General features: G+C 39.5%; 1 protein-coding gene across 1 annotated transcript; it reads left to right on the top strand.

The window, feature by feature from the left end:
• The first annotated feature begins 4656 nt into the window (after window positions 1-4656).
• LOC149111790 (uncharacterized) lies at window positions 4657-14900 on the top strand. Its single transcript, XM_089288863.1, has 14 exons — window positions 4657-4729; window positions 5688-6231; window positions 6484-6503; window positions 6641-7027; window positions 7700-8023; window positions 8826-8846; window positions 9734-10192; window positions 10603-10787; window positions 11564-11650; window positions 11847-12038; window positions 12536-12753; window positions 13201-13241; window positions 13770-13866; window positions 14358-14900. Exons 1-14 carry the CDS (start codon window positions 4657-4659, stop codon window positions 14608-14610), a joined length of 2901 nt encoding a protein of 966 aa, XP_089144989.1. The 3' UTR covers window positions 14611-14900.
• Window positions 14901-15196: the final 296 nt, after the last annotated feature.

Here is a 15196-nt window from a genome sequence, read left to right as displayed (position 1 = left end):
TATTTTACCCCCCGGGGGAGCTGGGGCACTCTACAAAGTTTTAAACGGGGAGACTCCGCCCCGAGAGCCAACCCCCTACCCTTTGTACCCCTATCGTATATATATATATTTTTTTATTAAAAAAGGTACCCCTTTTACAAACCTACTTAAGAAAACCGCATCCCTTTTCTAGAGCCTTGAAATGAACTTAATGAGAAATATTACGGGGGAACATCAAACATTACCAAATACAGCCAGAAGGTGCGTCTGTTCGAAATATTTTAATTAAAGTCCCTTTTTAATGCCTTTCACGTGACCTCCAAATGTCGGAATCAGTGGGCCTATCGGTCTAAAAAAAGGTTTGTCCACTCTTAATATGTAATGACAGAGTATAATTTCAAAGAAAAATACGATCAATGGCCACTCATAGTTCACGTTCTCTTTTTGTTGAGGACGGATACGAAATGTACAACTATTTATAACGCACGTGTAAATCCACTATTCAGCTCATAATTAAATCTTTTGTTTGGTGACGTTCTAGTTGTCGTTGGCATCTTGGTTTGCTTAATTAAGCTCCCTACTAATGGTGTTGTGACGGCTGCTGTGACCATAGGACTGGCTGTTTCTTGTTACATTTGGAGAAAACGAGACAATGGAAGGTTTTATCACTCTTTTCAGTTCTTTGAGTATTTGGATATTTATTGTACATGGGCATAAGCTTCTTGTAAAATTTTTCGCAGAAGGCGAAGTGAGCATTCATCAGCAATGTTGGATACATTTGCTTATTGACTGACTGACTGTCTGACTGACTGTCTGTCTGTCTGTCTGCCTGACTGAGTGACATATCCAGAACGATTTAATTCAAGTTTTTATGGCTTAATAAAATCGCGCAGTGATTGGTTAAAAACTCTTAAGTGGCCCAGGTTCAGTGATTACATTGCGCTACCGAAATTACATCAAGTGAATGAAACACTGTTACGCTAAAAGAGTGTTACCATTTTTCACGACCCAGTCATTTGAGAATTAATACTGCATGATTACTCTACACACGGATTCTACACTTTTTTTTTTATTTTAGCTCTAACAAGCTTGTGGTATATCGTCCTGAGTTGCATAATTATCTTCCTTCTCATTATTATTCATTAAATGTATCGAAAGCATACGGAGAAAGAAGGCTTTGATTATGTATTTTGCAACTTACAATGTCTGTTTGGGAAAGTGGCTTGTTTTGCAGCCATGTTTATTTACTCAGCTGAAAAATGTATCGCAAAAAAATATATCATTCAAGCGCTGTAAGTTTCTTTAACCGACTGACAGAAGAAAGATCAGTTTCAAATCATGGCTAACTTTACTTTAGCAAAGTAAAGTTCGTCGTTTGTTTAAACCGACAGTTGATAACCCACAACCCCCACTTCTAGAATTCGCTGTTTTCTTGTGAAAAGAGAATTAAAAAGAAAAAGCCGCAACAGCTCGATTGCCTGTGCACTTGTATTTTAATATCAATTTTCAGGAGGCCAAAATCTCTGCTCTCGTGTGCCTGCACTATCAATGACCAGCAGATGAAATCTAAAACCTGTCTGAGTTAACGCTAAACTAGTCATACGATGACACAGATGGTCGGTACGACAATTACCCATCGACACTTTGTCTCCCTACAGTCTTCTAAGGAACATTAGTGTATTTATTGATTTAAAAGCTAAACACTCTATCCTATAACATTATTTGAGTAATCCACTGTACAAAAACAGCATTGTCTCTCTTGGCCAGCGGTTGCCAACTAAGAAGGTAGGTTTTGCAACGATCTTTTGACTCACTCAGTGCAGTTTGTTTAAATACCCAAAATTAAAAACGAACTAGATGTGTTTGAAACCGGCCGTAAATAATTCAAACCTGTAAGCTTGTATCTGGCTTTAAAACGTTGTTTTAGTCTATCTGGAGTGGTTTTAAAGCTCTGATGCCAGTTTTTCGCAGGATGGATAACGCTATCCTGTAGGGCAATTACCCATCACACTTTGTTTCTGTATGGTCCTTGAAAGATTTGTGTATTTATTGATTCAAAAGCAACACGCTGCATCCTACAAGATCACTTAAGTACTCCAAGGCCAGGTACAAAGAACAACAGTATTGTCTCTCTTGACAAACGGTTGCCAAGTAAGAAGGTAGGTTTTGCAACGATCATTTGACTCACTCAGTGCACTTTCTTTAAATACCCAAAATTGTATAGGAACTAGATGTATTCGACATCCATCCTTGAATGATTTAAACCTGTGAATTTGCCTCTGGCTTTAAACCGCTGTTCTAGTCTATCTGGAGTGGTTTTGACTCTCTGGCCCGAGTTTTTTCGAAGGCTAGATAACGCTATTCACCAGATAAATCGCTATCCAGTAGATAAGTGTTAACAAAACAAGCCACGCTATCCACTGGATAGCGATTTAACCGGTGGATAGCGTTATCTACCTTTCGAACAACCTGGCTTTTATAGATTCCGTCCGGGGGGTAACCCCTTATATGGGCTATATAGGTATGTCCGGCCTTAAAGGGTATGGTTTTTCAGCCGTTTTGGTCATAAATAGGGTATCGATTTTAGCTGATTTTTGTCATTTTGGTCATAAATAGGGTATCGTCTTTGCACTCTAGCCTTGATAGGGGTAAGTTTTAAAGAAGAAGTCATTTTTTCATCATTATCGAAAAGAAAATCGATAAAAGCCCTTCACACATTATGTTCTAAACTAGAGAACTAATTATAACGCAGGTGTGAAACAGGGTTTTGATTTTAGGGTCAGGTCATAAATAGGGTTTCGAATTTTTGGTAAGGTCATGAATAGGGTAGGGAATATCGCAGAGTTTGGTCATGAATAAGGCAAGGGTTTTGGCAAGCGAGCCGCACACCCCCACCCAATTTTTCTAGGAATACCCCCCGGGAGATTCGGTCAACTGACTCGAATTTATCAGGGCTTCTTTATTCAGTTTTCGAAAACCTTAGGCCTCATTGCCTTTCCAAATATCACAGCTGACCATATTTTGGTACCTATATCACGAAACTTTGAGGTGACAATTCTATACATGTTAAGACATCGGAGGGGATTAAAGCCTTTTTCGAACTGAAGCGATCCCTTGGGGCCGGTGCACCTGTCAGAAGTTTATAATAAATAAGTGAACGTTATACGTCTTACGTGCTGTTTGTCTGTGCTTTAACTTTATCAAACTGAGCTAATCAGTCGACGTAAATTCATGTCTGACCAGAGATTTCTTTTAATATACGTCCGTTAACAATGGTTCATTTCAAATTGTAAACATGATCACCATTGCTGACATTGGAGAAAGAGTTCCTTTCTAAAACTTTGCACCTAGTGTTGACTTTATCTTTATATTTTTTATTGGTTTATACGCGATTTTATTTCAGACCAAACTTTGTGGTTTTTGATCGTAAAATCGAGATCGTATTTATACCAGAAGGGCTCAAAACAATCTAAAATAAACAAATACCTATGTTGCTTGTGATTATAAGTAAGTACTCCCTCCCCTCTGTGAGACAATATTTTCACTGACTTGTTAACTTCTCTGAATGAGATCAAATATCTTCTCGTATAGCTAACAGTCAGAGACCAACCGTCAAAAAAATTCACGAGGTTCTCTTACTTGTCAAACAAGGAGGAACCAAAATATAAGCAGCTGCAAAGATGAAGGTTTAAATTCAATGTTCCACACGTCGGAGTAATACATTTCGTGGAAAAAAAAAACCTAATTTGAAATGCCCTCCTTAATTTTAACAAGAAGGAAAACAGAGTGGTCCTAAGTCAGACAGAGACAGCACAGTTTTCTGCACGCCAATAACCAACTGTGATTTGAAAGCAAAATTGACTTGAAAATTTCAACGCAAATTTCCAATTTCCAATTTTCAATTTCAAAGCAAAATTCATTATGTTTTTGTCAATCAGTAATGTATACAGGGAGGACAGATATATAACATCGTGACAGTCGATTGATTTGTTGCTGACTCACGTCAACGATATACGTGCTTAGAGACTGTTTTAACCTTTCTGGCTACGACTTCCTCCAATTTAATTTCATCTAGCTTCTGGAAATCTGCGCCTGTGTCATCAAAGTGATAATCTGCATGTGTAAGATGGGAAAGGAAATATCAAGGCGATTCAAGTTTTACCTGCCGTAACAAAATGTTTGCCAAAAGTATGTAAGATTCTGGGACTTGCGAAAACCAATATCAATACGTGCTTCGATCGTTTAGAGTTGCGTGGGGACCATGGAGGTCTGATTAACAAATGGGAGATATATTGCTATCAGTCTTCAATCTGTAACGAGACGAAACGAAAAGGAATTGGAAATTTTCCAAGGAATGCTCCTTTTAACGCAACTTCATGTAAAGTGGAACTAGAATAATGCCCACCAAGAACCAGGCCAAAAATAGCGAATAGCACCCACGTCACACTCTTTCACTATATCAGTGTAAAGTTGGGCCGAGCAAGCTGTGCCGCTATGGCGTTATATTCTGCATGCTTCAAATAGCTTGACAGTCCTCAACGTCTTATTGTTTTGAATGGTTTGCAATGATACGTTATTGCGTATTAATTTATTTGAAAACAAAAACACATAATCTAACGCCTTCATTTTTCACTTTTATTTCAGCTATTGGCATCTGAATAAGTTACTGAAGACAAAATGTCCCCTGTCTACCTCGGTGTCTTATGGCTGTATATAAATATCATTATTTCAAACCGGACGTATGCAACAGGTAAATGAACTCATAGAAAAACGAAAAAAAAATTAGATTTGAGTCATTTGTGTTTATGGCATACATGTAGTTACCGACTGAACTACTCATCGATACTCTTTAGTCAGTCAAGTACTCAAAGCAACGAGCAGGAATTGTTATGAAACCTGGCAAAGTTCTTTATTGAATGTTTTTGTTGGCTATTTTGGGGATTGACCCTGCACAAAATCTGGCAGAATACAGAAGGTGGTTATGTGTGCTCTACAACTAACGAATCGAAGCATTGCAGTTAGGTGATTCATGCATGCACGTAGTCTAGGAGCATAAAACAAAAGATGTGCAGGGTCAAGCACCTTTTAACCTAAATCTTAGCCTGTTTATTTGCTTCTTTGATGTCTACCGGGTTTCTTAACCATTTTCCTCTAATACCTAAAAAGTAAAAAAATATATAACCTTTATTTACCCTCGGCAGTGTTATAGCACAAGTGCTAGTGGGGCCAAGCCACACAACTAAAACAAATAATTCAAATTGAACATAACATTTTTAAGAATACCAACTGGCCGGAGGCAAACCAGTTGGCTATTTACAAGCGTGGCCGAGGATTTGAACTCGGGACTACCGAGAAACAAATCCAAGTAGTCGTCAGAGCAGGACTCAAACCCGGAACCTCTGGATTGCAAGTCCGACACACCGACTACTCGGCCACGCTGCCTCCACCTAAGTTGCCTTACCTAAGTTGAACATCAGTGCTTTGGATGGTTAACAAGCGCATGTGATGCCGGAGGACAACTTCCTTCCCAGGGCCTCTCTCTCTCCGCCCCCAAGAGCTGGGGGAACGAGGTTGGCTGAATGATCGATCACAAACATGAAGTAAACAACATTCCCTGATAATTCTTAGTTAGTTACACTAAAAAAGAAACCCTTTGACACTTCACACATTTTAAAATAATTTATCAGATATTTATTCATTTATTTCAGATTTTGCTGGGATTTTAACCGGTGACGATAATCTCACAGTTTTTGCGGACGGACGTCTCGTTGGCTACCACGACAACACCGGCTGGAACGCGGGAAAGTGGTTTTCATTCCCAAACAAGACGAAGATAATTACCGTGTTTGTTTATAACGGGCCAAATGGGTTTGGTGGATTCCTAGGAGTGTTTAGTAACGGAGTGGTCACAGATAGCAGCTGGAAATGTAACGAAACCTCTATTACACCAGACGATGGATGGGAGCAAACCAATTTTACCGATAACACATGGCCAAACGCCTTGGTCAGACATGATAATAGTGGTCGATACAATTCGGCTCACGTGTATGGAATCCCTAAAGATGTTCACTGGATCAGTGTAGAAAATCATTACGCTACCAAATTCATCTGCAGACGTCGTATTAGTAAGGAGGAAAGACTTAGTAATACATGTAGCAGTAAGTATTCAGTTTCTCTATTCCCGGCTTCAGCCATTGTTATAAATAAAGTTATCGCCCGAAACGTACTTAAACAACTACATAAAACAGTTGGGTCACTGAGATTCTTTCGATACTGAGTAGATTCGTTATTCTAGACTTTTGCTTAGTATTAGAAACAACCACATAGCCTGACAAATCAGTTGCTGTTTTCTGTTTTTTATTTTTATTATTTTTTTTTTAACACTTCAGCATCAATAAACCCTCGTGAGACGATTTAGTCTTTTACTTTCTAAAAAATAAAGCAATAAACATTGAAATCTGTAACCTTGTTGCCCAAATTTTGGTGTTCTTCTACTTATTACAGTTCTCTTGTAATTCTATGGCGTTGAACTCTTGGTGCAATCATTAATATTCAGTTTCACAACAGCAGCGGGAGTTAGGTGCGAAAGATGCTCGCGCTTCGCTTGGTAAATTCACGATTTGGACAATTTGTTAAAGTTATTGATGAATTCTTCCCATAGCTTTGATAACAATCCTTGTAAATTATCTGAGAATGACTGTCGAGCTGTATCTTGATGGAGTTTTCACAACAAAAGCAGTTGGCAGCTTGACGGTTGTCAAAGATCAGCACCAACTTCTAGCAGTACATGTGGAAGGCAAGATTGCTGACGCTGATGTTTTCTTTGTGGCGTCGTCCAGCAATGGTGTTAGAACTAACAGATCGTGGAAATGTACAAACAAATACCACCAGGGTTGGTTTCTTCCTAATTTTAGCGACGCTTCATGGCCAAAACCTCATGTGGATGATAACAATACGAAAGTGCATTTCGTAGCACCAGATGCCAAGTGGATCGCATATCTTCCGGCCAAAAGTAATAAAATCTTCTGTCGGCGGAAAACCACTGTAGGTAAACACCATCCACCTGATTACCTACAGAATAGTTGATATAAAAGGCCCCGACTTAAAAGTACGGTTGCTTATTAGCTAAGATAAAGATAGCATAGAATTACAGTACTTACGCAGCAACGCATTCAGCTCACTTGTAAATCCGAAAGACCTCCAGGTACGAATAAATAAAATACTTTCTCAACTTAGGCGATAAGAAGGCAAACGAATCCTTGAGCCAAATATTAAGATCTTTGGTGAATTGTTTGGCTAAAGAATTCAAGAATTTACACCCCAAGACAATGCAAGTTACATGGATAGTAAGCAACTTAATGAAACTTACGTTTTGCAACTTACCTCATCGATATTAATTTAGGGTCGCTAAGATGCAACATACAACTGAGGGCCTCCCATTAGGGTTGGGGGATAGCATATTTCTTTTATCCATTGAAAATTCCTCTTTTTTTCCATTGTTTTACTTCTACTTTTTGTCAAAGTTCCCTTTAATAAATTATCCCCTGTTCCTTTGAAATAAATGAACATGTTCTCTTGTTCCTTAAAACCCCTGGGAGGCCACTACAAGCCAAGGTTTGCAAATGTAATCAGCGCTTTTAAATACTTGAGATGTCGACATTTCACAGTGCAGAAATGTAAAAGTCCTTTACTGAAAACAGTTTCTGTTTATTTCACTTAGAGTATGACCTCCATATAGTTCCCAGCTGCGTAACTCCAAGTTCAGTTATGATTGCTTCTTCAACTGTAGCACAAAATGCCACCAGTTCACCAAGAATTTCCAGTGAATGGAACACGGATACGAACAGCCCGAACACGAACAGCCCGAACACGAACAGCCCGAACACGAACAGCCCGAACACGAACAGCCCGAACACGAATACGCTAAGTACATTAGTGATCGTGCTGATTACTATAAGTAGTGTGACGGTTGCTGTGGTCATTGGACTGGCTGTTTATTGTTACATTTGGACAAAACGGAGGTTTTTATCATTCCTTTTAGTTCCTTGAGTATTTGGATTATTATTGTTGATAGGTTACAATAAACAATTGTAGAACCTTTGATCGCCTAGCTTTGTATTAACTTGCTTACTGGCTCGCTTCCTTCTTTGCTATATTTGTTCATTTACTTAAAGAGTGACAGACTGACTGACTGATCTAAAGACTGAATCACTCACCCACGTGCATCAAGAATGCACGATTAGTTAAAAAGAAAACCCCCAGGAATCAATATTTACAGAACTGGCTTGAGACCCAGAATAGGTCGTCAACAAGTTCAAGAGAGAAATTTACACAAAAGGAAGTTAAAAATAATTATCAATTTGAAAACTACCTGACATTAATTACAAAGCCAGCACGCAAAATTCGCCTGACAAGGCTTAGATTAGGATGTCATGCATTACGAATACAAACTGGCAAATATGAAAATAGAGAAGCATTAACCCAGTAGAAGAGCGAACATGTTTAATATCCAAAGAGAATTGGACAGAACACGAGCAGCATTTTTTGATGTATTGTCGGGTGTATACCACATCAACACGTGAGCTGTACTCACATATTTCAAACGCTGGCACTCATTACCCCAGTTTAAGTGATAACGAGAAGACGAAGTTTTTACTTAGAGCAGAAAACACAGTTACATTTAAAATTATAGGAAAATATATCCATTCAATGTTTCAAAAAGGAAAGAGATTATTGGTTCACAAATGAAATAAGCGCAATGAATTTTTCTAATTAATTGTATAGGGATATAGTAAATGTTATTTTGTATTTTTGTTAGTTAATGTTTAAACCTTTGTTGTATTTAGACCAATACCTCCCTTTGAAAGGTAACGCGCAATTAAGAATACTATTATTACTATTACTATTACTGACTCACAGACTCGCTGACTCGCTGACTCGCTGACTCACTGACTAACTCACTCACTAACAAAGTCACTGACTCACTGACTCACTGACTCACTGACACACTGACTCACTGATTCACTGACTCGCTGACTCTTTGACTCGCTGACTCTTTGACTCACTGACTCACTGACTCACTGACTCACTGACTCACTGACTCACTGACTCACTGACTCACTGACTCACTGACACACTGACTCACTGATTCACTGATTCACTGGCTTACTAACAAAGTCAGTGACTTACTGACTCACTGATTCACTGACTCCTGACTGCCTGACTCACTGACACACTGAGTCACTGATTCACTGACTCACTGGCTTACTAACAAAGTCAGTGACTTACTGACTCACTTACTCATTGACTCCTGACTCACTGACTCACTGACTCACTAACTCACTGACTCACTGACTCACTGACTCACTGACTCACTGACTCACTGACTCAGTGACTCACTGACTCACTGGCTTACTAAAAAAGTCACTGACTCACTGACTCACTGACTCACTGACTCACTGACTCACTGACTCACTGACTCACGGACTCACTGACTCACGGACTCACGGACTCACTGACTCACTGACTCACTGACTCACGGACTCACTGACTCACTGACTCACTGACTCACTGACTCACTGACTCACTGACTCACTGACTCACTGACTCACTGACTCACTGACTCACTGACTCACTGACTCACTGACTCACTGACTCACTGACTCACTGACTCACTGACTCACTGACTCACTGACTCACTGACTCACTGACTCACTGACTTGCTTTATTCTCTTCGTGCCAGCTGGAATATAAGACCGCAATCATGTCCTGCCACTAAGCACTGCCCCGTGCTGTGGCCTGCGCTTCACCTCATGGGAGACCACATCTTCGCTCCTTCATTATTGTCCTCCGGCAAGTGATATATTTAGCCTGCCTATATTTCTTATTCCAGCTGTATTCCAAATAAAAGTAACTTGTGGTATGCTTTCATCGGGCATCCTCAATTTGTGTACTTATGTGATGCCGTTTTACAATGGATGTTGCAGGCAAAATAATGAAAACGAGCTGCAAATGAAAGATCCGACAAGAGATAAATGGGAAATGACGAGTAATGACGTCACTATATATGAAGAACTCGGTCATGGCGCCTTTGGTAAAGTTTGCAAAGGAATCATGCAGGTCCCTTCGCGTATGAAACGACGTCAAGCTGTTAATAACAAATCAGAGAAAATTTCAAAATCTACAATAACTGTGGCTGTTAAGATGCTTCAAGGTATGTTAAATTATTCTGAGATATATGTAGATTATACTGTAATTTTTCGAACCCTGGTCGGGAACATTGTGTAAGACATCTTGGGTAAGACACTTTACTGTCACAGTGCCTCTCTCCAACCAGGCGTATAAAAGAGTGCCAGCTAATTTAATGCTTTGGGGCAACCCCGCGATGGACTAGTTTTCCATCAAGGGGGAAGGAGAAATATTTTCTGAAACCGGAGATAAGTGCCGGCCTGGTGGGCCACTTAGCTCATATGCTAACGTTTAAACAGAACCTTTTAAAAATCAAAGTTGCCTTAGTCTTGCATTAATTTTCATAAATAGACTGGATATCCATAAGTGACATGCTTAAACAATGCATCACTACTACGCTGTATTATTTCAAGGTCCTCTTGCATAAACTTTCAGAAAATGCTACTCCAGACCAACTGAATGATTTCTTGGAAGAGATTACCCTTATGAAAGCGGTTGGTTCACACAAGAACATCGTGAATTTGATTGGCTGTTGTACTAAGTCCTCGCCAAATTTTCTCGTCCTGGAGTATGCAGCAAAAGGAGACCTGTTTTCTTACCTCAGAGAACGAAGAAAAAAGGTGAAGGCATTAGGATATATACCCTGAATTCGAGCAAAATCACGTATGAATGCTTGTGCTCTTTTCTGAATGAAATAAATGATCGGAAGCTGTTGGTGTGTCACCTGCCAAAACGGGTACACTTCAAATTTCAACAATCAGTGGCTCAAATTAGGTCTTAAATGACTCGGATCCCACTTATATATTTTAAATGATATAATCACAGGTATAGGTAGAATTACACTACCATCGAGTCCTTAACTACAGTGGCACACCAATGACATAATGTAAAATTAAATGACAAGTTTACTCGCTTCATTTATCTCCTCAAGCATTTTGAGAGCTCGTATTGCCGTATCAAAATTTGTCATAAAATAAATGTCTGGTGCTACGAAGAATGGACTAGCATCCCATCCAGGGGGTTGAAATACTCCTAGTCGCTTCCTGCCTCAGTAACCGGGATCAGCTCCGGCCTGATGGGCTCGGCTCGTATACTTTGCCTTACCTGACTACTCCAAAGAATGGTCTTATCGACTATTTTAGCACGTTAAGAAATGCTTTCAGATGAGAAATCGACTGAGCTTTTTTTCGAGCCAAAAAACAAACGTGGCCCAGACAAAGACCTGGTATTTGTTAGGTACGGTCCCAGAGTACGCCCTAGCAAGTTCATTTCGACTGCCTCCAACCACAATCTTTGAGCCTGCACTGAAAGATGAAAGACTATTTACCCCTGCTAATTAACCATAATTTAACAGATGACTTGTAAGGTGTTGTAATCTTCGCCCTCTGATTTCCAGGTAAAACACACCAATATGGAATACGTACAGATACGAGAAAATACGCCAGAAACACCAAGAGAACTGAACAAGGATAATACAGGCATTGTAAGACAGGTTTCACTTGGTATTGTCATTATAACAACTAAAATCTAGATATTTGTAAAAATCCGCCTCCATCGAGGTGCATGTAATAAATTCTCCGGAACTACAGAAAGTATGCTTTTTATTGTTATTACTAGTATACCCGATTGTCGAATGATGTATTTTGAAGTTAAATTAACCTTCTCCATAATACCTGCAGCATTCTGGGCCTGGCGAAAACAATATTGGCGAAATTAACGTCGCTTTCCTGAAGACAGACAGCTTTATGGATATAAGAATTAACAGCACCCAGTCCTTGAGAAATGAAGAACAACATGAAGGAGACGAAGAAAACGATTCCTTAACCCCGCAGGACATGATGTCCTTCTCCTGGCAAATAGCACAGGGAATGGCAAGTTAAAAAAGATTTGTTCCTTTTAACTGTTTAGTGTAAGCAATTGTCCGAAGTGTGCTAATTGCTTTATACGAGTCGGGTCATCTTTTTGGACTCCAGTATTCATTTGGTCGGGAGACTTGACTGTTCAGGTTTGGTTCTCTTTTCTTTGGGAATAACATACTATTTAAATTGAATTATTTTTTTACGACGTGTCATGTTCCTGACCCCTATTTCTTCTTTCTGTTCTTTAGAAAGACAACGGTAGCCTGCGAACAGTCTTTCTTCTGCTCGAAGATTCGCGAGGGAAAAAACGCATTTGGCTTTCTTCCCGCGGATTTCCGAGCAAAATAGAGACTGTTCGCAGTCTAAGATGACTGCACAGTTATTGTTGAGATTTGCTGACAATGTCGGTGTTCATTTAGTTGGCAGATTTTGAAAAACGTCATTACACTACTGTAATGAATGCAAGATTTCCTGTGTCCACAGTGATTAACCATATTTCTCTTGTTTAGCAATACTTATCCGCAAAGGGCATTGTTCATCGGGATCTCGCCGCTCGCAATATCTTACTCTGTGACGACAAACTTGTCAAAGTCGCTGATTTTGGCTTGGCGCGGAGCACGCTGGGAGAGAATGTGTATCACATGACAGGTCAACACAATAAGCTTCCTGTGAAGTGGATGTCACCTGAAGCCATAAATGACGGTGTTTTTACCACAAAGAGTGACGTGTAAGTGTATCAGAAAGTGTACATGTAACTTAATTTTCCAGATAATTAACACGATAAAATGATGCAATAGTAGGACTGAGAAAATGGGTTCATTGCGGTTGGCTGACAGCAGGCTGATTTTTAGCAGGCACTCTAGTGCAAATTAATGCGAGAGCGTACGTAATTTTTTGAGTCATATGAGTAAGTCGTATCGCAGCTTGAGCAATTAGGGATTTACCCTACTCGCGATATTTAAAAAAAAAGTTAAATAGCAACTACCTAAAGGTTCGAGGAATTTTTGAGAAGTTTTAGATATTAATCTTTCTGTAAATGCTCTATTGTTCTCCTATTTATACAGCTTTCTTGTCTTAATAAGAGGAGAGTCGAAAAAAAAAGATTTCTAAATATTAGTTAGTCCTAAAATACGTCAAATAGATAAATTTTCCTTCGTCTATATTTTGTGCTTAGGTGGTCATATGGTGTCCTTCTCTGGGAGATAGCGACTTTCGGTAAGTATTTTAATGTCCTAGCCTCATATGGTTGGACTCGCCTCCATATCCAGCCGTCCGAGCTCGAGCCCTGGCTGATGACATTGTGTTGTGTTCTTGGGCAACACACTTTACTGTCACGGTATCTCTCTCCACCCAGGTGTATAAATGAGTACCGGCTAATTTAATGGTTTGGGGTAACTCTGCGATGGGCCAGCAGCCTAAGGAAGTGGAAATACTTCTAGTCTCTTCATGTTTCTGAAACCGGAAATTAGCTCCGGCCTGATGAACTACTTTGCTCGTATGTAGACCTTCTGTTTATGAAATTTCGTGTCTTACTGATGCGTTTGTCTATTAGTTGCCCTAAAACGTGTAACATTGTATGTCGTACGTGTTACGACAGGTCATTAATCGTAAAACACACTGCTGGGAGTTACTGATCAAGCTTTTGAATGCAAAGCTGACAACCAACCGCACAGGATAATACAAGCAACTACCATATTTTGACGGACGAAGAGCGATAACAAACAAGAAGATTTTCATTTTCAGGAGGGTTCCCGTACCCCGGCATAAAAAACAGCGAGCTCATGAGACTACTGAGAAGAGGATACAGAATGGAAAAACCAGATACATGCTCAGAAGAGTTGTAAGTCACGTATGTGCGGGAGAAGGCAGGAGGGATTACTCAGTTATATTATTTCTATAAAAAAAACCCGGATTGGAATCATAATGCAGGAACGATTTTTTGCACTTCAAAATATCAAGGCACTAATCAGCCGTACCGGCCGTAAATTGTCATATCAATATACCATATAAAAAGATCATAGAACATTTCATCAAAGGTGTATCAAACGTGTTGTCAGTTTCGAATGGGAAGTATAGGGAACGTGTTTTGTTATTGTTATCGTTGTTGTTTTTGGCTTTGTTTTGTTTTATTTTATTCTTTCTTGTTGTTGCTTTTAATTTGTTGTTGGTGGTTTTGTTTTGTTTTTTTGATTTTTTGTTGTTATTGTTGTTGTTGTTGTTGTGGTTTTTTTTTTTTTTTTTTAGGGTTGGGAGTTTGAAACAAGAGAAAAACATTTCACATATTCAAAGCGTCTCATTAGGCGCTTATTTTCCATGTGCTTTTATTAACAGCTATCAAATGATGAGGCGTTGTTGGGCGGACAATCCGGATACGCGGCCAACCTTTACCGAGCTGTGCCAAGAGCTAGAGGACTGGATGCAAAGAGAAGTTCCTTATCTTGACATGGACCAGCTAGATGAAAATCAACCTTACTATGACGCGTCAGCAGTATCATTGTCCAGTGGATCTTCATGCGAGGGACATGCTCCTGGTCAGAGCCTCACTTCAAACATCGAAGCAAACAATTTGGCTCAAGACAATTAACGTCCACGATTGTGACACCTAACGATGGGACTGAGTTTTGCATCTTGCAACATTTCTCGGGAAACAACGGTGCAAAATGCCATGAAAACTGAAAAGGAGAACAACTAGAGACATGAAAAGTGTAGCATAGGCCTACAGGTTTTATAGGAAATAATAGTGATTATAACGAGCGCACTAGAGTTAACGTAGCTAAACGTTTTCTTGAACTTTATTTTAAAGTCGTCCCCGTTCCTCTTTCTAATATTGTAAACTTGTTGGTAAACGGGAATAAATTATTGCTTTACGCAGAACCATGGCTCGTTAATTATTGTTTCTTTCCAAAACAGCAATGAAATAGTTGCGGAAATGTTTACTTCCAGGTTTTAAGTTATGTGAAGTTTACAGTCCCAGTTTGGATCGATTTGAATTTCTTTTATCTTACCCCCGGGGGAGCTGGGGCACTCTATACAAAGTTTTATACGGGGAGACTCCGCCCTGAGGTCCAACCCCTCACCCTTTGTATTCCTTTCGTATATTGAAAAAAGATACCCCTTTCACACACCTACTTAATTTAAGAACACTGCATCCCTTTTCTAAAGCCTTGATA

This window comes from Orbicella faveolata, unplaced genomic scaffold (assembly GCF_042242905.1).
Source record: "Orbicella faveolata isolate gen_17 unplaced genomic scaffold, um_ofav_v1 contig_2, whole genome shotgun sequence".
Lineage (NCBI taxonomy): Eukaryota > Metazoa > Cnidaria > Anthozoa > Scleractinia > Merulinidae > Orbicella > Orbicella faveolata.
Note: the sequence above shows the minus strand (reverse complement) of the source record. Positions and strands in the feature narration are given on the sequence as shown.

Coding starts and splice junctions, on each gene's coding strand:
- LOC149111790 (XM_089288863.1), top strand. CDS start 4,657: ATGTCCCCTGTCTACCTCGGTGTCTTATGGCTGTATATAAATATCATT. Junction 8,024..8,825: donor TTTATCATTCCTTTTAGTTC/CTTGAGTATTTG, acceptor TGTTGTATTTAG/ACCAATACCTCCCTTTGAAA. Junction 13,242..13,769: donor CTGGGAGATAGCGACTTTCG/GTAAGTATTTTA, acceptor TTTCATTTTCAG/GAGGGTTCCCGTACCCCGGC.